The sequence below is a fragment of the Neolamprologus brichardi genome, chromosome 11 (assembly GCF_056152115.1).
Source record: "Neolamprologus brichardi isolate AB-2024 chromosome 11, ASM5615211v1, whole genome shotgun sequence".
In the NCBI taxonomy this organism is placed as follows: domain Eukaryota; kingdom Metazoa; phylum Chordata; class Actinopteri; order Cichliformes; family Cichlidae; genus Neolamprologus; species Neolamprologus brichardi.
This window is the reverse complement of record NC_142114.1, coordinates 25,547,845-25,572,065: the sequence shown is the minus strand read 5'-3', so window position 1 is coordinate 25,572,065 and position 24,221 is coordinate 25,547,845. Positions and strand designations below refer to the sequence as shown.

General features: G+C 37.6%; 3 protein-coding genes across 3 annotated transcripts; all 3 read right to left on the bottom strand.

Annotated features, from left to right (window-relative positions):
• Positions 1-859: 859 nt before the first annotated feature.
• On the bottom strand, positions 860-7,646 carry LOC148100575 (uncharacterized). Its single transcript, XM_087848435.1, has 6 exons — positions 7,440-7,646; positions 6,926-7,010; positions 5,549-5,834; positions 4,116-4,270; positions 1,753-2,032; positions 860-1,374 (listed from the first exon to the last, which is right to left on the bottom strand). Exons 2-6 carry the CDS (start codon positions 6,984-6,986, stop codon positions 1,224-1,226), a joined length of 933 nt encoding a protein of 310 aa, XP_087704561.1. The 5' UTR covers positions 6,987-7,010; positions 7,440-7,646; the 3' UTR covers positions 860-1,223.
• A 1,736-nt stretch (positions 7,647-9,382) lies between these two features.
• Positions 9,383-14,190, bottom strand: LOC148100574 (uncharacterized). Its single transcript, XM_087848434.1, has 6 exons — positions 14,113-14,190; positions 13,596-13,660; positions 12,355-12,640; positions 11,838-11,992; positions 11,348-11,627; positions 9,383-10,864 (listed from the first exon to the last, which is right to left on the bottom strand). The coding sequence occupies exons 2-6, from the start codon at positions 13,657-13,659 to the stop codon at positions 10,714-10,716; spliced, it is 936 nt and encodes a 311-aa protein (XP_087704560.1). The 5' UTR covers position 13,660; positions 14,113-14,190; the 3' UTR covers positions 9,383-10,713.
• A 2,106-nt stretch (positions 14,191-16,296) lies between these two features.
• LOC102786060 (fucolectin-1-like) lies at positions 16,297-24,212 on the bottom strand. The gene is made up of 6 exons (XM_087848433.1): positions 23,824-24,212; positions 23,125-23,189; positions 20,110-20,398; positions 19,574-19,725; positions 18,196-18,475; positions 16,297-17,056 (listed from the first exon to the last, which is right to left on the bottom strand). Exons 2-6 carry the CDS (start codon positions 23,186-23,188, stop codon positions 16,906-16,908), a joined length of 936 nt encoding a protein of 311 aa, XP_087704559.1. The 5' UTR covers position 23,189; positions 23,824-24,212; the 3' UTR covers positions 16,297-16,905.
• Between the last annotated feature and the right edge of the window lie 9 nt (positions 24,213-24,221).

Sequence of the window (24,221 nt, the reverse complement as noted above, 5' to 3'; positions counted from 1 at the left end):
GACTAGAAAATGGTCATCTGTCGAACAAACAACTTCTTCATTGAGATTAAGGAGTCGACTCGCAGTCAAATCTCTGGAGGAGGAGTCAGTCATTTTAAGTCACATTAGTCATCAACACCCTCGAGTCATATCAAATGATAGTCTTGCAAACATGTTACAGAGCATTAATGCACATTCAGGTCTCACAGTGCTATTTGACTGGAAATTACTGAGTTAAGTCTTTTATCTTTTTACATTTCTTTTGTCTTCCACAATTTAAACACATCATCATCAAAAGACAGATATTAGTTGTGTTGTACACTGTAACAATATTTCCAGTTGTCATTGTGATGTTGTATTGGACCTTTATCTACAGGTTATGTTTTTTTGGTTTTCCATATAATTCAAAAAGTCAGCATTTTGTTGATTACTGAACTTTGTACTTAACAGTTGAGTCAACATGAAGGCCTATCAAAATATTTGCATGTCGTTACCTCACTCTGTGCTTGGGTAAGTATTACACAGTTCAGTGTCACCATATGAATGGACTGTAACGATGCTCTCAATAACTATAACTTTAAAAATAAAAATTCTAAAATATAATAATAATAAAAATAAATATAGCATAAAACCACCAGTCCCTTTTTTTAATAAAACATTAAAATGTTGTATAACTCATACTGGTCAGGTAGCATAGAAACATGGAAGCACTTTGAAATTCTAGTATTAAACGTCTAAATGAAATTATGTTAAGGTAATTTCTCCCCACACCTCCTTTTAAATATACACATTAGTAATACTTAGAAAATAAAAACAGCAGTTATTGTTTTTAAAATGTAGAAAATTGTCTTAATGACAAATAAATAATAAAATGAAAAGAAAGGTTTTAAAGGGTTTTATTGTATTTCAATAATCATTACATACAGCTTTTTCTTTCTTCAGCAGGTACAATGACAATCCATCAATTGCTTATGGTAGGGAAAAAAATTTGGAGCTGGAATGAAAATATTTCCAGACATCTATCACAATGTGCAGGTTGTATACATGTATTTTCAGTCCTCTATCCTAAAGTCTCATCATGCAGTCACAGAAAAACTTAAAATGAGCTGTGTGGGAATTCAGTTATAGATAGATAGATAGATAGATAGATAGATAGATAGGATCATATTAAAGATTAAGTGATTAGTAAGTGACAGATGAGTTTTGGTTCATATGATCATGTGTAAAAGTTGAATGTTATGAACCTAATCAAGTTTAGATCCATACACTTCAACTTCACACAGACTAAGGAACTCTTCTCGGGCCGGGATGACAATGTTCACATAGCGGCCGTCCATTCCATTGCATGTGAAATTAGCAACAGCACCTCCTGCGATGTTTGTGATCACTGCACACCTGGCAGATGAAACAAAAAGGTTAGCAAGTTTTGTATTTTAAAAAATGTCTTAAATTAAAAAACACACAGGGATTGTGAGAGCTATATACACTTTTCAGTTCAGGTTTGTTGGAGGACTACACATGCATGTTTTTGTGTTTTGTTTAGGGTAGTTTCTACATTTGGGTAGAGCTAAAATAGTAAAACAAGTCTACACCACCATTCTCATCATGGCAATTAAAATTATATTATAAAAGGAATTTCTGCCATTTGTGAGACTGAACGGCTTTTCTGTTGTTTCCACAAAGTCTGTGAAACTGGCATCGGTACTGGGAGCAACTTGCCAGGTGTTTTTACAGATTTTAACAGACTTCAAAAGTCAACAGTCTTTAAACTACCTGGGGTTGTTGTTGCCATTGTTGTCAAGGGAATCTCCAATGCGAATCTCAGCTCCGTTGAGCCGTTCGGGGTTGGAGTCAATGTTGACAATTTTAACAGAAAACACTTTATGGGTTTTGCGCAAATTAAGTCGCCACCAAGGGCTGATGTTGTTGTTTGTGTGAGTGCAGGACCCCTCTTCCCACTTGCTGTTACGATTTCCATCGATGGCATTGTATGCAAATCCAAATCCATACAACGATGACTGTGTGGCTTTTCCTTCAAGTGCAAGATTGTCTCCTGCAAAAGGAATAAACTGATAAAAATAACTGTCAACATCTGCATGTGTTTGCTGTTAACAGTTACAGTTAGTCTTGAAGAAATGCATGCCATTTGATTGACTTTTTCAATGTATTATTTCTTTTCTGTTCCAAGGTTAAGTATTTGAGATCAATTCCCAATGATCAGGTGATCCCCTATAATAGCACTTGGTAATGGTGAAAGGAAGAACTTCTTTTTAACAGGACCTCCAGCAGAACTAGACTGCAGTGCAGGTGCAGTGATTTGCTCTTCTTGGTGTGGTGAGCACCAAAACACAAAAAAGAACAGCATATAGAGACTATGATTAATAAAGAGGACAAAGCATTAACTGTGTTAGGGATAATATCAAAGTCACACGCTGAGCATGCATGTTTTCATACTACCTGATAGGAAAAAATATGCCAACAGTGGGAGTTTCAGTCGTTTGGATTTCACAAGGAGGTCGAGCAAAATGCAGTAATTTGCAGAACATGCTGTAAAAACTTTTGCCGCAAAAGGCAGTAGTACCATGAATTTATTCCACCAGCTGAAAAGTCATCCACTACAAAAAGGCTGTTTTAAACTCCGCATGTCAACGTCTCCCCACACCCAAGAAAACAAACCAGCTGTGATACCTGTGGCTGTTCTTGGTCAGTCGTTTTATAGTCACTATCTAGACTTTTGTTTCTGTAATTTGAGGTGATCACATTTTTGAAAATAAGATTTGCTTTTGAGGTTATTTAAGCATATAGAGATGTTTTATTTTCCTCATATCTCCTAGCCCAAATCCCCAGCAGCCTGAGTGTAGACCAGCTTGATACCTGGGTTTGATACCCCAGGGCTCTTTCTATTTTACCTTTGTAATGTCAAGGAAGATGTGATTTTGTGAGGACCCAAACGCAGACCACAGAGAGACAAAACTATAACAAATTATAATTATAACTATAACAGTTTATTAAAGCAGATGATAAGAACAGGTACTGAAGCAGATAACAAAAATAGAAAAGAAAAACAGGCTGTGGAAAACTAAACTGGGAAAATTAATTCCATGGAAGCCATGGAATTAACAAGGAATCCGTCGAAACACAAGGAAGGATTCCCTGACAGGAAACAGGGAATGACACAGAAACTGGAGCGATAAGAAGAAACACAGAGACAGGACTGACTAAACACAGGAGAAGATTAGACACTGAGGGAGGGAGAAACTATGATCACTAAGAACTGAAGGCTAAATGAACTACACTCTAAACATGACAAATAACTAAGAACCTAAGAAGAACTGAAAAGTTCAAGAAAACCCAAAATAAACCTCTCGGAGAATGTAACCCAACTTACAAATACTCCAAAACTGAAATACGCCCACACTTGGAGATTTAAGTGCTCTAAGATGTGATGGGCTCTGATCATTCCAGACTTTGTTTGTGAGAAGATTGTTAATTCAATCCTGAATTTAACAAGAAACCAATGATGAAAAGCTAATATAGAAAAATATGATCTCACATTTGAGTCCCTTTTTGAGTACTAGTGTTTTGGATCAACTGAAGACTCTTCAGGGATCTTTTAGAACAATTTGATAATAAGTAATTGGAATACTAAAAAAGTATGGACTGGTTTTCAACATCTTTCTGAGACTAAATGTTTCTAATTTTACCAATACTGTGCAGATGACAGAACGCAGTCTTACATATTTGTTTAATATGCACATTTATGAACATATCCTGGTCAAAAATGACTTAAATATACCTCAGTGTTCCTGGAGACAAAAGTAATACAGTCCACAGTAAGCACCTGGTTAGGCAACATGTTTATAAACTTCCGGCCGAGAACAATATTACAGATCATTCAGCGCAGTATGTCTATTGGATATAACTTAACAAATTCCTTTTTGTTATCTGGGTTCTAGATAAATATAATTGGGTGTCATCTGCATAGCAGTGAAAATGTATGTTATCTATTCCAACAATATTAGCCTAAGAGAATTTTTTCTTTCTTAAACTAATAAGACTAGCATCACTGGGATTCCTACGAATTTGGCTGTAAGGCTGCATACTGTCCACATTTATGTAATAGCTCATATTCTTACCAGTTGGAGAACGGTATCCATAGACTTCCACTTCACAGAGTGTGAGAATCTTTCTTGAACCAGGCAGAGTCAATATAACATAGCGCCCCTCTACTCGATCAGTGAAAGTCACACTGAAGGATATGCCAGCACCAACTTCAGAAATTTCACCAACCCTAACAAAAAGTGTGTGAGAGAGAAATATAGGATATATAGCTTTATTGTCCTTGTGTGTAGCTTACCAGGGTAACATATTAGAACATGTGATTGTCAGTATGGTAATACAGTTGGTTCCATAAGTTTTTGGACATTTTGTAGGTTTTTAAATCAAATGATATGCAGCTTTCAGCTTTGGTTCAAGGGATTTAAGAAAAAAATTACATCGTTGTTTAGGAATTACATCTGTCTTAATACATATATTATCACAGGCTAAAAATTAATTGGACAAACTAACATAATTTTAAAAGTAAGGATTGTTTTTAACCCGTTACAGTGAACAACTGCTTGACGTCTACAACCCATGGATATCAACAAGTGCTGTTTAGTTGCTTGAGATGTTCTGATAGGGCTTTACTGCAGCTACCTTAAGTTGCTGCTTGTTTCTGGGTCTATCTGTCTTCAGTTTTTCACTGTCCATTTGGACAGTGTCCAGTCAGTTTTACAGTTTTTAGCTGAATCTGAGGAGTTCTGCAGTTCTGTACCCTGTATGCCTCAAGATTCATCCAGCTGCTTCAAATGGCAGTAACATCTTCAAACACTCTCAGTCATACACTGCCTATACCATCAGATTGCCTCCAGTATATTTTCAGATAATATGGTTTTCGGTCTTATATTTAAAATTACTACGAAAAGCCTCAGGGAATCTCGGGGAACAGGCCTAACCTGGCCATAAAACTGCCTGTCAAGCTTTAACTTATGAGACTTTGAAAATCAGGGTACTGTGTTTAAAAATCGTTATTATTCATGTACACTTATTACCTTAAATTAAATCTGGAAGTCTGAACTTCATTGACATATCAATTAGATGTTTTAAATCAATACCAAAATTGGTTTGACTGACACAAAAATTGTGTCAGTCCAACAAATTATGGGCCAAACTTTAGAGCAAATCAGACTTTATACTGCTCAGACATATTTTTAAGTAGTGGTATATCTGTAGCAAGCAGCCAGAAGTTATAGAGCAAAAATGAGGGCAAATGAAGTAACAGATGTTGAGCCTTCAAAACCGTTGACTGTCAGCTTTCAGACTATCAATATTTGATTTAACTATAACCACATGTCCAGAGATATAAACCCTTTTTTCAAAACTGACAAACAAAGGAAAAACCTCTACTGCTATCACTGATCCTGTTTGAAAGACAGAGGTAAGCAAAGATCGCTAACACCAAGGCTAAATAAAAGATAAAAAATCTCTCTGTATAAATTAATGGTATTTTTTCTTTATTTGTACTAACTTTGGGTTTCCTAAACCTTCGTTGTTCAAAGAGTTGCCTATGTGGATCTTTAGCCCGTTGAGCCTTTCATGACAGCAGTCTCCTCTGTTGGTGATGTTGACAGAAGTGATGATGTAGGACTGAAGCAGGTCCACTCTCCACCAGGGACGGTTCTGTGCACTAGTGAGTGTGCACGATCCCGCGCTCAAGTCAGAGTTACGGTTTCCATCAATCGCATTGTGGGCAGCTGAGAGGACGTGGTCCTCAGAGATCGACTGGGCTGCTGTACCACGCAAGGCCACATTTTCTGTGAATTAGGGAGTCACAGAAATAAGATAAAATAATAGGAAAGACATTCAAACAGACAGCAAAAATGCCCAAGCATCTAAGTTGTTGCACATGAGTTATGGGGTATTTATTTATGTGACCTAATTTCTACTGGAATTAATAAAGTATTATAATTATTTCCTTTCTGAGTTAGCTTATGCAAGACAGATTTGTTTTGTAGTATGACCTTCAGAAAGGTCAGTCTAGCTTTTGCAGCAGGACAACATAAAACGCAAACTTTTATGCAGAACACAATTCTAAAAACCAAAATATACTGTATATGAATTACTTATAGGCACTTGCTGCCAGAGTTGTGAAATTGTCCAAAACTAGTCGTCTTGGAGATGAGTGTGTCTGCTTTGGAAGAAAATAACACCAATACTTTAAGCAGTCCAGACAGTCAAATTATAAAGATACATTATTTGATATTATAATGTATTTTTGAAGAAGCATGTCAGTATAATTATTTTACAAGACTCCTACAAACAGACCACTCTCAATGTGTCAGTAAATAATATCCTGTTTTCCTCTACGCATGCAGCTAGTTTGCTGATTTGCAAAGTTTTCAGTTGAGTCATTTGCAATAGCGTAACCCTTCTGTGGATTAAATCTGCATGTAGTCTGATTTCTCATAGTTTCCATGGATTTCTGATTTCATTTTTCACTCCTGTATCAGAATGCATAAATTCCTTTCCCATTGCCTGTCTTTTTTTCTGGAGATTAAAAACATACAGAAAATACCTGTACTTTGTACTTTGCTATATTATAGAAATAAACTGTCTGCACCAGCATTTTTCACACATTAGTAGATCATCTGCACAACTTTCCAATCTCATAGGTGATTTTTTTGTTTGTCATTATGGCCTCATGTTAATTAGCATTATGTAAATCTTTGACTTATGTGATAACCCCCACTTAAGCATTTGTGGATTTTTAAATCAGGAGTATTATCTCTTGGCAGCAGGCATTTTCATAGCTACTGAGGCAAGGACTGTTGCTAAAGGACATCTTTGTATGATGTTGATACGCCATTTTTTAAAATTTAAGACATTACTCTCATGTCACACTTACGATAAGTGGAAGTCGAACTCGTTCTTAAGAGGAGCAGCAGAAGGAAAACACTTGTTTTCATTATTCTGGTTAAGAAAGATGATATCTGTTGAGAACAAACAATATTTAGTCCTTTCTAATTCCTAGTTATTAGTTATTACTGTAAGTATATTCTATTAGGACTCTTTCTTCAGAAATAAGCTAAGTCTCTCTCTTTTTTCCCTGTGGAATCTGGTCAGTGAGAGTCTAAGGCTTTAAAACAATATGTTTCCAGGTTCCTTCCTTAAATGGTGAGAAGCAATATGCACAATTTGTAGACTCTGAAGAAATACTAGAAGTAAAGTCTCTAGCAGACACCATTTATTTGATAAATCAGGTTGCCCTTCAAAGTTTTCTTTTCAAAGAAAAAAAATAAGTTGCTATACAGATGGGGATTTATACTGAAAAGTGATCTTACAATTGAGTTCCTCTTTGTCTGTAACAGATGGTCATTTCTAACTATGCTTTTCATAAATAAAAGAAAGGAAAGTGTTACCTGAGGATCCGGACAAAGCAGTTGCCTTTTTCCTGAAAAAAAGCTGCTATTAATTATATTTCTGTTTGTTTTTATCAATGCATCTCATCTCTCAGCTGAATCACACCAAACCAAACATTAAAATTTATCTCATATTCCTCTTCAACTCTGTCTATTCACGACCCAGTGGTTTGTTCCCAGGCATCTGTGTTCCACTTCCAGTCATGACCTAACTTTCTAACACAGTAATGCAGATTTTTTTTTTTTTACTGATTATTTTGCAACATCCTTGTTCTTGTACTTGCATCACACACTGTTGTTCAAAAGTTTGGGATCGCCTCGAGCTTTCAGAAAACAGATAAAGGTTCCAGGGCAGCAATAACTGTTTCTGTTTTTCTACATAATGAAAACATTTTCTATTGAAACAAATGAAATAATGCTCAAAAATGGGGGGTCTGTGCCTGAGGTTATTGTACAAAAAAAAATCTAAACACACATATTTTCCATGACAGGATCCAGAGCATGTTTTGCAATTTCAATGAGGAAAATCTACAGGATTTATGGACTTCATGTGCCAGTTACTGGTAGACTTTGTTGCCCCTCTCATGTGTACTTACATGATTGATTCCAGTATTGGGCCCAGTATATTTGGTGTTGTACATGTGCTAGGCTTTGGCAACAGCAACAGTGTTTTTAATGAAAATGTGTGGATGTGGTTCTAGAGTGGGAATTAAAAATGATAGAAGAGAGCCGTCAATGATCAAAGTTCAGACTGAACTTAAATCAGATAAAAGTAGTTAAATATGTTAAGCAGCTGATAATGCAGCTTAAGCACAAATATGCAGAAGTACCAGAAAGGCCACGAACTTCTAGTGAAAAGTAAAAATGCCTAGCTGCACATTTTCACTTGTCCGGGTGTTTCAACATGACACATACTGTGACTTCTCTATTTCCCCAACTGAAACACATAAGCCAACAAATCTGCAGCAACTGTAGGATGTTATTGTTTCAGTCATTTCCTTCTCCACCACACTCCCCTGCCACATGTGACAGGTTTTCTACTTCACTAAATTTATGAACCACCTCTGACGTCTTCCTCTTTTCCTCCTGCCTGGCAGGTTGAACATCGTTGAACATCCATTGCCCATTGCCCCACTATCCTTCCTCTTCCTCATGCAGTACCACAGGTCCTCTCTTGGCACCCTATCATATTCTTACCCTACATCCACAAAGACACAGTAAAGCTTCTGATCTTCACTTCTCCATCAGCTCTCTCAAAACAAACAGCCCATCTATATAGTGCTCTTTCTTGGAAGAAAACTATACTACTGCTTGCTGATCATCACCTCTCTTCTTAACTGAGCTTCAACAGCTCTTTCCCATATCTTCATGGCATGGCTCATGAAACTTATCCCTAGCGAAGAGGGTGATGTACAGCGCTGTGCTCTTGACAATCAGCACCAGTACACTTCTTTCCTGTTCCTCAGGCGTCCTCTCACGTGTCCAGATTGTGTTAAAGTTGTTTAAAAAGTCCACTGTCCATCTCCATACCTCCATACCTCTACTGTTATGTCATCTATCCATCATATCAGCCAGCTCTTTTCATCTTCCTGTATAAAGTCTCTATTGTCACACCCACACTCCTACCTTTCCTTCTCACTCACTTTCTGCAAAAACATCTTCCATCGTTCTTCTTACTTTTGTCTTTTGTCTTTGGTCAACACTACCAAGTTTCCACTGCAACTCTGTTGGCCAACAGCACCGGATGTGGTGGTTGTTAACCTGAGCCCAGTATGGTAATGTCATTCTTGATGATCCGCATTGAAATTTCAGCATAAAAAAAGGGTTCATGCTCAACACTAAAGCTGATAAAATTAGACAGTACAACAAGATTTTTAAATACAACAACAATCTTTATTTATAGAGCACATTTAAAAACCAGCGGTATACCAAAGTGCTTTACATAAGAGACAGAGAAGTAACACGAGTATTATAAGGCCTTAGCAAAGTATCAAATATACTCACAGGTCAATGCCACTAATACACAGGGGTAATATAAAATGCATATCAAAATAGAAACATAATAAAAGCACAAGCCATAAAAAAAATATGTATAAGAAAAAATAGAGTAAGTCTAAAAGTCAGGTGCGAGCATTAACAAGCAGGAAAGGCAAGATTAAACAAATAGGTTTTTAACCGTGATTTAAAAGATTGGATGGAATCAGACGCCCGGATCACAATCGGAAGGTTATTCCCCAACTCTGGTGCAGCCAGGGCAAACGCCCGGTCACCTCTAGACTTCAGCCGAGATCTAGGCTTCACCAAGAGTAACTGAGTAGAAGGTACTAAGGTAGCTCGGTGCTGTGTTGTTGGTAATTTTAAACGTAAGCAGCAGTATTTTAAATTGGATGCGGTATTTTATGGGTAGCCAATGCAGGTCAGCTAGAACAGGAGTGATACAGGCAAACTTTCCAGTTCTGGTCAGAATGCGTGCTGCAGCATTTTGGACTGTCTGCAGTCTATGAAGGAGGGCAGAATGAAGACCAAAATAAAGTGAGTTGCAGTAATCCAGCCTTGAGGTCACAAAGGTGTGGATGAGCTTTTCCAGGTCCTTATGCGGAACATACTGCCTAGCCTTAGAGATGAGACGGAGTTGGTAGAAACTAGATCTAACTACAGCAGACACTTGTTTATCGAGTTTGAACGAGCTGTCAAGCAACATGCCCAGATTGCTAACAGTGTCAGAAAGGGAGCTGGTAAGGGAACCAAAGGCATCACAAAGTTGGCCACGAGGAACGTTGCTGCCAAATACCACAATTTCAGTTTTCTTATCATTTAGGATAAGAGAGTTTGCATTTGTAGTTTGTAATTTTTGCAGTGATTAAATTCAGACTTTTCTTGGAGCAGAGATTGTTACAGCATATGAAATGCTTATGATGAAACAAACAAAACATCCAACAAAAAGCAACAGCAGTGAGATGTCGAAAAATCAAATGTACTGTAATTACACACTAATGTCACGTACTAGAATATCACATTGTTTTACTTGAATCAACAGTCAGTAGACACAAACAACAAACACGTTTTACATAGAATCAAAGTAATTATTTTACTGTAACAGTTCTAATCTACCATACATTTGTTCTTCTAAGTTTCCAAATAATTTTATAATGTATCCATAAGTGACTAATCAATGTTCTATTTATTAATCTACTGTTTTGATCTACGCAAGATGCAATAAATACCTAATTAAACTTCTGCAGTGTGCAAGCTTCGTGTTTGTTTTTCTGTTTTCTTAATCCAGCCTAGAGCCGTACACTTCGACCTCACACAGACTCAGGAACTCTTCTCTGTCGGGAATGACAATATTAACATAGCGGCCTTCCGTTCCATTGCATGTGAACTTAGCAACAACATCTCCAGCGATGCTTGTGATCACAGCACACCTATCAGAGGAAACAGAAATTTAATTTGTTAATCCCAGTCAGGACAAATTATTTGTCCGTGGTGTTCTGGCTCACTGAACTCCACGGATGTCCTTTGAAGACTAACAAATCACATCACATCTCTACCCCAATGGATGCCATGTACACATGGCACAAGCTGCTTGTCAGTGACACATCACAGGGAGGTGACTCGCTGTCTGAATGCTGAATTAATGCTGTCTGTTAGTGCTTGCTGTGAAAAGTAATCTTCATAAGGAGATGGCACTGTTTGTGGTCCAAAAAATGTATATTCCTGACAGTCATAGTTTATAAGAATCAAACGTTCCCATGCAATTATTAGGAAATTAATGCGGGTCATTTTTGACCCACTTATGCATCTAGGGGTTAAGAAAATAAGTGCATGAATTACTTTTGTCAGCAATAAGACAGCAGTAGCTGTAAGATGTGTTGAAATGCAGCACGGGCATAGCTAAAACGGGCTACCTGGAGTTGTTGTTCCCGTTGTTGTGAAGGGAATTGCCAATGCGGATCTCGGCTCCATTGAGTCGTTCTGGGAGAGAATCTTGATTTACTATATTAATAGAAAACACTTTACGTGTTTTGAGCAGATCAAGTCGCCACCAGGGGCTCATTGATTTCTGTGTGAGAGTGCAGGAGGCATCTTCCCATTTGCTGTTACGATTTCCATCTATGGCATTAAATGCATTGCCAAATGCATACAGTGAGGATTGTGTGGCTTTTCCTTGGAGTGCAAGATTCTCCTCTGCAAAAAGAACAAATTTAAAAGAGTAACTGTGATGTTTGTTGCATGTAGCAAATTATGATAAAGCGAAAAGTTGATTTTTTTTTCAGTTTCAAGTGAAAAAAAAAGTGATATTAACTCTTATCAACCTAAGATTTTGAGTTTATACCACAGCTTGCTGATATATTGATTACTGTCCACATTAAATGATATAATAGCTCATATTCTCACCAGTTGGAGCAGGGTATCCATAGACTTCCACTTCGCAGAGTGTGAGGATCCTTCGTAAACCGAGCACAGTCAAAGTTACATACTGTCCCTCCACACGATTGGTAAAAGTCAGATCGAAGGATTTGCCCAAACGAATTCGAGAAATTCTACCAACCCTAACAGAAAATGTGAGAGTTAAATAGTTTACAGCAGCAGAGGTCCGAACATTTAATTTCCAGCATGGTAATGCAACAAATCCAGGTCTACACAAAAGTATATTGGATTTTTGTACCCCATAAATCAAGTTGAGATGTATTTTTATAGTATTATTTGTGCCTTTAACTATCTGTAACAGACATTTTCCATATATATACATATTCATATACAAAAATATCTTATATATATATATATCTTTAAAAGATATACCCCAAATAACCAAATATTGCAGAGATAAGATGAGAAAAATGCAGAGGAAAAAGTAAAAAAAACCCAAAAGAATCACAATATTGCTGATAATTACGTATTTGTTTATATTTACATTGGGTTATCTAAACCGTCATTGACCAAAGAGTTGCCAATGTGGATCTCCAACCCATTGAGCCTTTCATGACAGCAGTCTCCTCTGTTAGTGACGGTGATGGAAGTGATGACGTAGGACTGAAGCAGGTCCACTTTCCACCAGGGATTGGTCTGTTCATTAGTGTGTGTGCACGACCCCGCCATAAAGTCAGAATTACGGTTTCCATCGATCGCATTGAGGGCAGATGCCCTAGCATGCGGGTAACAGGTTGACTGAGTTGCTTTACCACGCGTAGCCAGATTTTCTGTGAATTAGACCGTTACAATGTATAAAAAAGATCAAATGAAAACAACAACAAAAGCAAAACGTTCCACTGCTATCACAGTTTTTTGTAATTGTTATCTCAGGCTAATTGGCTCTTGCACTCAATCTGGCAGAAAATAGTTTTTTAGTAGTCAAGTTTCAGCAAAGTAAAAAGCATCATTGAAACAAGCAAGTGTAAATAAAGTGAGTAAGACAAGGCTTCAATCAGAATGTGCTCCACAGTCTCCCTGATGGTGTTGTATGTTGACATTGGAGACTGGTGACAGTTAACAGTATCTGATACATGATGAGAACATGTTGGCCAGGCCTCGTCGCAGCCCCTCCATTTATCTACTCTCTGAAACAACCTGTCTGAGCTCCTCTTCATTTACAGCCACCCTCATTTTAAGGCATCGTTCTTCTGGTTGGTTGGCTGAACAGCCGAATGTCAGGCGGGTGAAGCTGTGTATCTGAGATGACTAGAAATGAATGTCCACACTTTTTGGCATTTTAAATACCAAAAAGATAATAGGATTGTTGGGGAAGGGGCAGTAGGTGGGCTTAGAAAGAATAACATACAGTTTATACAAAAAGCATTTCTGGGCTCTGGGGGGCATTTTAGTTCTAAGACTACATGTTGTGCACCATGAAGTTCTTGGTTTGTTTGCTTGCTGGATTTACACTTTTTATGAAGAGGACTTGGCTTTGTGGGTGTATGGGGGGGTGCAGACTATCCCAGCTACCATAGGGTGAGAGGCGGGGTACACCATTGACAGGTTGCCAGCCTGTCACATGGCTAAGAAACAGAGACAGACAACAATTATGGGCAATTTAGTATCACCAATTAACTTAACCCCACAAACTGCATGCCACAGATGGATGGATGGATGGATGGATGTCATTACACAAAATCATACCTGACACACATCTCACACTGACTCTAACATTACACTTACGATAAGTAGAAGCCAAAGTCGTCCTCAGGAGGAGCAGCAAAATGAAAACACTCCGTTTCATCATTCTGGTTTCAAAAGAAACAGAAAATAAACTGTTAGGTATTTTATGTTTTCAACACCAGTTAAGAGAAGCTTTTGTGCAAAAACACACGTGAAAATCTTTGAATAAAACAACCTAAATAGCATTTTTCTATGAGCGCAGCTACTACTAAATATCTTTGCATGCTCCAATCACCATTGGATGGTCGAAAGCTGCCAAAAAATATGCGGCCGTGAATAAACTGTCGATGTAAGCTTCGATTCTTTTTTAAGTAGATTGGCCTCTAAAAGCAATTGACAACAAAAAAAGTTTAACCAGAAATTCAAAATAGAAAAAGAAAAGTTCACGGCTGTAAATTGGTAATGTAATAGTCTACATTCTATATTCAGACTGTGAGAAAAGAGAAAGCTGCACACGGAGGTTTATGTCAAGAAAAGTTTGTATCAAGATTTTTTTTCAAGAAATAAAAAGTCTTACCTGAAGATCCGAACAAAGCAGATACTGTTTCCCCTGGGACTGTCAGTGAATCAGAAAAGCTGCTACTGATGATATTTCTTTTATCTTTTTGTTTTTTGTTTTTTGCACATCAGTTTCACTTCCATACTTGTGAATTATATTTCCAGCCAGCGTGCCAGAACACAGATGTTTTCCTGGTTATTTTGCAATATCCTGTTTGGAGTTATTACTCAAGATTTAATCATGCACTATTGCTCAAAAGTGTAGGATTACTTTGAATTGTTTTTGGAAGATAAGCACATTTTCTTTTCAGTTTGTTTGTTTAACCTTAAATTGATTAAAAAATATTGTAAGTGAACAATATTGATTAATATAATCTTTTCTCATACGTCACATTATTTTTTTTATTCAAATGGGCTTGAAGAGGTCCGTTTTTAGCATGCTGAAGAAAAATCTATAAACCAGATTAAAATAACTGAATGAAATGAAAAAACTGAGTAATTACTTGAATCAACTCTTATCTCCTGAACAGACAGATTATACATCCTAACAAAAAGTATTTGTTGTATGCTCCCTAAAATGACACACATATTTCTTTTTTGACAGTGTGGAGTTCACCTTTCCTGGGTTTCAAAGCAAGTTACTTGATGTACAGACAGATCGGAGCTGTGGTGTCTCTCGTGATGAAGAGAAAGCTGAGCAAGAAGGTGAAAGTGTTTTGTGGCTAGTTTAATTCTAACCTCACCTGGGGCTATCAACTTTGCATAGTGACCAAAAGAACAAGATACAAGCTCTAGAAAGGAACTTTTTCTGAAATCCTAAACCCATCCGCCATCGATGCTGCCTTAACGTGTGTAGTGTTACCAAATATGAACAAATCAAGTAAAACTGCTCAGTGGTACTTTTTTACTTGCCTGGGTGTTAATATACAATATTAACAAATTACATATTACAAATACTCAGTGACTTCTGTATTTTGGTGTCTGAAAACAGATAAATATTCAGCTTGTGATTTAGTGATACTATTATATTTATAAGGCAGCACGGTGGCACGGTGGTTAGCACTGTTGCCGCACAGCAAGAAGGTCCTGAGTTCAATTCCAACATCAGGTCGGGGTCTTTCTGTGTGGAGTTTGCATGTTCTCCCCGTGTTTGCGTGGGTTCCCTCCGGCTACTCCGGCTTCCTCCCACCGTGCAAAGACATGCAGCTTGTGGGGATAGGTTAATTGGAAAATCCAAATTGCCACTAGGTGTGAATGTGCGAGTGAATGTGAGCACGAATGGTTGTCTGTCCCTGTGTGTTGGCCCTGCAACAGAATGGTGACCTGTCCAGGGCAGCCCGTTCTCACTCCCGAGGCGTAACATGCCGACGTTTTGTCACGTCCCGCGGCGTTCCTGATGAACGCAAAAGGAGACCTTCGGCGTTCTTATGGTACGCGGCGGGTTATGGCTGAAATCCAGTGCAACGACGCTCCGCGGTAATAGACGTTCCAGCCCTGTATTCCAGCCCTAAACCTAACCTTATCCCTAGTCCTAACCATAACCTTATTCGTGACCTTAACCAGGACTTTAATGACGTTAAATAGCGTGTTTCTAAGAGATTTGAAGAAAAAGAGCGCGCATGTGTAGATTGAGTCCAGACGGTTCTCATATTTCCTCATTTTTCCGAGGTCGTCATTTAGGAACGTGGTGGGTAGCCGAAAACGTAATATGTTGACGATTTGTCACCTAGCCTAAAATGTTACGCTTTGGGAGTGAGAACGTGTTGTCCAGGGTGTACCCTGCCTCTCGCCCTATGACAGCTGGGATAGGCTCCAGCGCCCCCCGTGACCCTGAAAAGGAGAAGCGGAAGCGGATGGACTGATGGATGGATTATATTTATATATATGTGTGTGTGTGTCTGATCTCAGCCAGGTGATACACATTATGAACATCATATAATCACATCATATCAATTTGACAGTGACAGAGTTACATCTATTGTGCATTCAGTAATTTCACCAACAATCAAAACAACTACAGAAACAATTCAAATGACAGCTATTCTACGGCAGTGATGTAGTTAACAAAGTTATTCTCTTAAACAGAGGCGTACTAGTTCCTAAGACTAAATATGTACTTAGTTTTTACAGAGACGAATATTAAATGTATTTATATTTTTTGCAGAATAGAAAAAAAATTATATTAACAAAATAAATTCACTTGTGATATTGTTTATTCATACCAAATTTATTAAAAGACACTGTTTTAAACGGGATCAAATGTTTAGTTGTCAAGAAAAATTGGAAAGTCATTTTTCTTATACTTTTTTTTCAGATGACTGTAAATTCTACAGTACAGTTCAGTCAGAACTGAGACGTTCTTTCATCAGTTCTCCTTTTCTCTGACAGAAAAAAAACATGACACAGTTCAGTGAAGTTTCCACAGTTCACAAGGTCAGTAAAGACATTCTTAACAAATACATACATTGTGACATTATTATTGCGACATGTGACAATAAATGCATCATTAGCAGGCTGATGTTTGTTTTTCATTGTTGTCACAAAGTGCTGTTTTAACTAAAGAGTAATGGGAACATTTTTTAATATATACAGTGTTATCTGTGTATATGTGCTAAGTAGTACTATTAAAGCTGATGTGCTTGCAGGACTCTTTGGTAAAATGTTACAATCACTGAACACTTATACTGTATCGTGGATAACAAAGCAGTTCAAATTATGGCTCTTTTTTAATTAGATGCAATTGTTTTTCATGATTATATTAAAGCTGTGATTTGTTTTGTTTGTTTAAGAGAGAAATTTAGCTGCTTTAGCATTAATCTAGTCTCGAGCCATACACTTCGACCTCACACAGACTTAGGAACTCATTTCTCTTAGGAATGACGATATTAATGTAACGGCCCTCTGTCCCATTGCACTTGAAATCAGCAACAGCACCTCCTGCAATACCTGTGATCACGGCACACCTGGCAGAAGAAACAGAACATGATCTAGTTAATTCTGATCAGAACACGTGTTTTGTCCATGGAATTTAACAACTCAACTCTCAGCCTCAGTTTCAAATATAACATTCCTAATGGGCCCTAAAAGTTCACATCAAGTCACTGAGTCAAATCTCAGGCATGTCAGATAAACACACACACAATGAATGTACACTCAAAGTGTCTGCATACACTATTATAATTTCATTAATTGAAACGTTGGCCATCACCATGCCTATATGCTGTTAAAATGAAAACTAGATGATGTTTTTATTATTTTTTCTTGTAAATTCATGACTATACAACCTGACAAAATATCAGTTTTTCTAGTAAATCTGTATTGTGTGAGTTTTTTTCCCCAATTTCTCACTTTAATCTCATTGAACACAACATAAATGCTAACATCTATACAATAATAAGCTCACCATGACAATTATAATCATGACTAGTGATGACTTTCGACCTGATTACCCATTTGCCTCAGCATATTAGTATGCTTCCAATTATAACCTGATAAAAAGTAAAAAGTAAGGATGGGGAGGTGTCACCATTTCATTCAGTTTGTCCTGTCTGCATCACCAATTATCACTAATTATGAACGAGCAGAAATGCATTTATTATGTGGAAATTCTGACACTACTTCAGCTTTAAAGAAGAAAGGGATGGGCGATGCAAACTCTGTTTGCCAGGAACCAAGCTGCTCTCAACAGGTTAGTTAGTTCATAGACTGCAGGCTGTTAGACTTGATGGATAGCATTAACAACCTGCTAGCTGCAAATAATCAGTCTAACCTCAGTCTAACGCCAGCTAACAATGTAAGCTTGGTGGCAAACAGCCTTCAGTATTAGCAATAAATCACAGAGCAATAGGATATTCATGTAGTTGTAAAAAGCATGACAATATATTAAGTAATCCAAAATATTCAGAATACAATACTCACACTGAGTAACTTGCAGGATAAGTTACAGAATACGTCACAAATTACATTTTGGGGCATGTATTCTGTAGTGGAATACATTTTAAAAGTAATCTTCCCAACACTGACTGCTGTGACCAATAAAGGCAGCAGTCGAAAGAAGAAGAGTATAAGCTGTTAAGACATGCCATGATGAAATGTGAAGTACCTGGGATTGTTGTTGCCATCGTTTTCAAGAGATTCTCCAATGCGGATTTCGGCTCCATTGAGTCGTTCTGGGTGAGAATCTTGATTTACGATACTAACAGAAAACACTTTATGTGTTTTGAGCAGATCAAGCCGCCACCACGGACTCATTGATTTTTTTGTGAGAGTGCAGGAGGCCTCTTCCCATTTGCTGTTACGATTTCCATCTATGGCATTATATGCAATGCCAAATGAATATCTTGACGACTGTGTGGCTTTTCCTTGGAGTGCAAGATTCTCGTCTGCAAAAGAACAAATTTAAAAAAGTATGATGTTTGTCATGTTTGTTAAGTCACAATTATAAGCTCGAAGCGCTGCAGTACACGTGCAACAATTAAAAAAAATTTTCTCTAATTTTGGAGTTTGCATTAATATATTTTGATTAAACCTTTATTGCAGCAGCACCGCTTATCAGCCTGAAACTTTGTGGTTTATACCACAGCTTGTAGGTAAAGCTGCATGCAGTCCACATTTATTCACAGTGTGAATAAGTGATAACACTAACCAAACCAAACTAGAGTTACAATAAGGGTTGTAACCCTAATTGGGTTACAAAATAATTTGTAAGGCAACGAGACTCCTTCAAACCCTGGTTCATCATCCACAAACAGAGAAAACCTGGAACAGTGAACCATCAAATTACTCTAGGAGCTCATGGCAGATTCATCCAGGAGGTCACAAAAGATCTAAACAAAACAGCTACAGAACTGCAGGCCTCACTTACTTCAGCTAAGGTCAGTGTTCAACAATAAGAAAGAGGCTGGGCAAAAATGGCATCCATGGGAGACTTCAGAGGTGAAAACCACACCTGACTAAACAAAACACAAAAGTTCATCTAACGTTTGCCAAAAAAATATCTTGATGATCCCCAAGACTTGCTGTAATTGATGGAGCCAAAAATTCTGCTTTCTTCCAGAAAATCCTGAAGAAGAATGCCTGGACATCAGTTAATGCCATGAAGCTCAAGCACAATCGGGTTATGCTACAGAACAATGATTTGAAACACACCACCACCACCACAAGTCCACTTTTTAATAGAAAACAATGGAAGGTTTTTGAGTGGCCTAGTCTAAACTTAAATCAGTTTGAGATGCTTTGCAAAATGACCTTCAACATGCTCGAAAACCCTCCAACATGACTGAAAAATTCAGCAAAGAAGAGTAGGCAAAAGTTCGTCATATCCAGTTATCCCAAAATGCTTGATTGCTGTTCTTGGTAATCTTTGTCCAGTATTAAAATTTGTTTGCTGATCTGAGACCAATACACAAAAAAACCCTAAGAAATCAGGAAGGGGGCAAATACTTTTCCATAGCATTATATGTAGTGGCACAAATTCTCACCGGTTGGAGCAGGGTATCCATAGACTTCGACTTCGCAGAGTGTGAGGATCCTACTTGAACCAGGCAGAGTCAATGTTATGTAACGTCCCTCCACCCGATTGGTGAAAGTCAATTTGGATTCACCTGTGCGACCTTCAGAAATTGTACCAACCCTTACAGAAAGTATGAGAAAGAAACACAGAGTTTACCACAGCAGCAGATTTCAGAACATTTTATGGTCAGCGTGATAATAATGCAGCAAGATATTGTAGTACTCTATAAATTTATTTGGGATGCATTTTTACAGTAGTTAAATCATTGCAGGTGCTATAATTAAATTGTTTGCTGTAGTATTATATAGCATGCCAATGGTCCGAGTATGGACAGCTAACAAAGTCAGCCCTGCAGCAACCAATCCTGCTACCAGTGATTACTTTAGAAAGGCAGAAGTAAACACCACAATACTTTTTTATGCTTACAAACATAAAAATGCAAAAATTAAAGAAAAAAGAATCATAGTGTAGCTGATGATTTGTTTCTCCTTTCTATTTACACACTTTGGGTTTTCTAAGCCTTCATTGTTCAAAGAGTTGCCTATGTGGATCTCCAGCCCACTGAGTCTGTGCTGACAGCAGTCTCCTCTGTTGAAGATGGTGACAGACGTGATTATGTAGGACTGAAGCAGGTCCACTCTCCACCAGGGGTTCGTCTGGTCGTTAGTGTGTGTGCAAGACCCATCCGAAAATTCAGAATTACGATTTCCATCAATCGCGTTGTGGGCAGCTGACACGGGGTTATCAGTTAAACGGGTTGATTGAGTTGCTTTACCACGCAGGGCCACATTTTCTGCAAATCAGAGATGTACAATGAATATAAAATATACAATGCATAATAAAATATCAGTACATAATAAAATACAGTAATATCCAAACAAAGAGAGTTTTGGAAAGGGCGAGTATTGCACATTAAAAAATAGCTTTCCATGAGCCACTAAATAAAAGAGGTTGTGAATGCAAGTTGTTGCTTTGACTATGCTTCATAAAATCACGTCTTCTAGGAGACTGTAATTTATTCTGCAATAAGACTTTGAAAAGTTCAGTCCAGGAAAGCAGAAAAACAATATGTCAATTTTCCCTGCAACCCACAGCTCCAAAAAAACAAATTTATATTAAAAAGATCTAGAGGCATCTAGTGTTACAGCTGCAGGGTTGCCCTACACTAGTTAAGTAGCAACTTCCTTTTGTTCAAGTCCAAGTTTATTTATATAGCACTTTTAAAACAACATCTATTGACCAAAGTACTGTACAATAGTCAAAGCAGAAGACATAAAATAGGATAAAGTTAGAAGGGAATAGAATCACAGAAATATAAGACAATAAAAACAGTAGTAACAGACTCATACTGATTTAAAGCCAGAGACTAAAAATTGGTTTTTAGATGGGTTTTTAAAGTATCCAGTGTTGGGGAGGTCCTGATATGAAAGGCAAAGTGTTCCACAATTTAGGAGCAGTCACCGGAAATGTCCGGTCTCCTCTGTGTTTTAATCTGGATCTTGGGACAACTAGTAGCATTTGGTCTGCAGACCTCAAAGATCTTGTGGGAGTATACCAGGTTAGAAGATCAGAGAGATATGTAAGAGCTACTCCATGCAGCGTCTTAAAAACAAGTGTTTAAATCGTAAAAATAGTTCAAAAACTAAATGGTAGCCAATGTAATGATGCAAGTATGGGAGATATGTGATCTCGCTTATACGTTCCAGTTAAGAGCCGTGTTTTGGACGAGTTACAGTCGGCCAAATGATAACGAGGTAACACCAGAGTAGACGTTGAAGTGGATTATCTGCCTCGATCTCATCTTATTCCTAACATCCTCCTCTCATGCAGTTCTCTGCATGTCCTCCATCACTGGCTCCATGAATCCTCTTTGTAGTTCTCCTTAGTTCCTCTGGCCTGGCAGCTCAATTCAGACTTTCTCTAACATATTTATTAACCCTCTTCTGCATACGTTCACCTGCTTCACCTTTCCTTTCACTCTAGCTGCTATCCGTATTGATTTTAAAATTCTTTTACTCACTTGTAAAATTTTAAATAATATGGCACCTAGCTATTTAACAGAACATCTCCAGTTGTATAACCCAAAAAAGCACTAAGATCCTCTAATCAGATGCTCTTAATGCAACCCAAGTCTAGGCTGAAAACCAGAGGCGATCGTTTTATCGCTGCATCTAGACTATGGAATAATCTCCCTATTGCCATTTGTACTTCTGATATTATTCAGTCTTTTAAATCTCGCTAAAAGACTTATCTATTTACTTTGGCCTTGACTTAAGTTAGTCGATTATCATTTAACAGGCTTCAATGTTTGTCTTGTGTTGCTGTTGTCACTGTTACTGTCACTGTTGGTAAATTATTTTACTTGCTCTTAATTTAATTTGTGAAGCACTTTGATCGACAATGTTGTTTTAAAAATTTGCTATATAAATACATTTTGATTTGATTTTTGATTTTATCCTTCAGATAGAAATCCCATCTGATATTCATCCATGTCTACCCTGCCTGCGCTCTCCTTTCACCTCTCTTTTGAACCGTCTATTGCTTTGGATGGCTGATGCCAAGTAATTAAAGTCATCTACCTTTACTAACTCCACTGTTACACATCTCCCTCTCATTCACACACATGTATTTTGTCTTGTTTCTGCTGACTTTCATTTTTCTTCTCTTCAGTGCATACTTAATAATGGAATAATGGATTGCATTTAGGCACCCAAAGCGCTTTACAATTCCACTATTCATTCACACACTGGTGGAGGCAAGCTAGAGTTGTAGCCACAGCTGCCCTGGGGCAGACTGACAGAAGTGAGGCTGCCATATCGCACCATCAGCCCCTCTGGCCAACACCAGTAGGCGGTAGGGTAAAGTGTCTTGCCCAAGGACACAACGACCAGGACAGAGAGCAGGGGGATCGAACTGGCAACCTTCCGGTTGAGCTTCCCAACTCCCTGAGCCATGGTCGCCCTTCCACCTTTCCAGATTGTCTTCTATCTGTTCCCTACTCTCAATACACATCACAGTGTCGTCTGCGAATATCATAGTCCACCGAGACTCCTGACATCATTTCTCAACTTGTACATCACCATTACAAACTAGAATTCAATTCAATTCAATTTTATTTATATAGCGCCAAATCACAACAAAAGTCGCCTCAAGGCTGAAGGCTCAGAGCAGGTATCTGATGTGCCCACTAATCCACTAACAACACAGGCACAGTTTGCAAAAATGCCTTATAAGCAACTGAATTTGTAGCAGAACACAAAAGAGTTTTGTTTGTTGTATTTGCATTATTTCTGTGGCAGACATTTTTGGGAATGTGTATTTCCATGTTGTGATCTGTTTATTTTATGGCAAATGAAAAAGTATGATCTTTATAACACAACTGACTTGCAACCACCTCCTTTCAGTAAAATTTATTTTTACTGTATACACATTACACAAGCTCAAAAATGACTCTGCCTATTATTATTTTTTTACTAAATCAGGGGGTGTATTTATTTTTACGATATCTCACACACTTACGATAAGTGGAAACCGAGCTTATTCCTAGGAGGAGTAGCAGAAGGAAAGCATTCAGTTTCATCATTCTGTTGAATTTAAGAAAGATGGGATTTTTATTAGTACACAATATTTTATTGCAAATTTAATTTATTACTGGTTCCTGTGTCAAAGTATTTAAGCCCCACCTTTAAGGTGAAATAGTTAGGATCAAAGTTATTGTAGGAAAAGAAACTTTGTGGAAGAAAAAAACACAAATGTGCACTGGTGTTTTGTTGGTCAGAAGTGAAATTCAGTGTGGTAGACACTTTAAAGACACTGGGAAAAATGTTAATGTGACCAAAACCACTACAAACTATATGCCTGTACATAATCCATTCACTTAAAGCAGCAAGCACTGATCTCACCACGAAAACATTGGAATTCTCTATAAATTAAAAAAGTGGCTTTCAAGCTTCAATAGGATCTTTCCTTGAACAGGATTACTACTCTTCAAATCTTAAGTTATGAATTAGTTTATGTATATATTTTTACATTAGAGTTGTTTTGTTGTGAGCCTGAATTGAAAAAAAATCATAAATTATACATTGAAACTACTACTAAGTTTAAAGATACAAAAAAAGAGCTTTAAGCAAAATAAGAAAACAAATTCTATATTTAAACTGAAAATACAGAAACATAATAAAGATAATCAGTTTCAAGAAAAGAAATGAAATGTGTTACTTGAGTATCCAGACTGAGCAGATGCTTCTTCCTGGAAATTGATGATTCAGGCAAAGAGAAGCGCTACTACTGATGTTGTTTCTGTGTGTGTTTTATATGTATATGCAGCTCCGCCTCTGCTGAACAACAACTAACCAATCATCAGAAACCACATTCATATTCTCCTCAAAACTATCCAGTTGCTTCCTACTGTTTGTGCCCATGCACATTTGTTTCACTTCCTCACTTGTGAATTACATTTTCAAGAATTAGTAAAGCAGTTCTCCACAGCACTGATGTTTTTTTCTGGTTATTTGGCAATATCCTCCTACTTATTACTCAAGATGTAATCAGACGTTTACAAAATATAATTTTGCTTCAAAGTTTGGGGCCATTTTGAAATGTCCTTGTATCTGAAA

Coding starts and splice junctions, on each gene's coding strand:
- LOC148100575 (XM_087848435.1), bottom strand. CDS start 6,986: ATGAAAACAAGTGTTTTCCTTCTGCTGCTCCTCTTAAGAACGAGTTCG. Junction 5,835..6,925: donor GAGTTCGACTTCCACTTATC/GTAAGTGTGACA, acceptor CCTAATTCACAG/AAAATGTGGCCTTGCGTGGT. Junction 4,271..5,548: donor GAAGGTTTAGGAAACCCAAA/GTTAGTACAAAT, acceptor ACTTTTTGTTAG/GGTTGGTGAAATTTCTGAAG.
- LOC148100574 (XM_087848434.1), bottom strand. CDS start 13,659: ATGATGAAACGGAGTGTTTTCATTTTGCTGCTCCTCCTGAGGACGACT. Junction 11,628..11,837: donor TGGATACCCTGCTCCAACTG/GTGAGAATATGA, acceptor TTCTTTTTGCAG/AGGAGAATCTTGCACTCCAA. Junction 10,865..11,347: donor AACGGGAACAACAACTCCAG/GTAGCCCGTTTT, acceptor TTCCTCTGATAG/GTGTGCTGTGATCACAAGCA.
- LOC102786060 (XM_087848433.1), bottom strand. CDS start 23,188: ATGATGAAACTGAATGCTTTCCTTCTGCTACTCCTCCTAGGAATAAGC. Junction 20,399..23,124: donor AAGCTCGGTTTCCACTTATC/GTAAGTGTGTGA, acceptor TCTGATTTGCAG/AAAATGTGGCCCTGCGTGGT. Junction 18,476..19,573: donor TGGATACCCTGCTCCAACCG/GTGAGAATTTGT, acceptor GTTCTTTTGCAG/ACGAGAATCTTGCACTCCAA.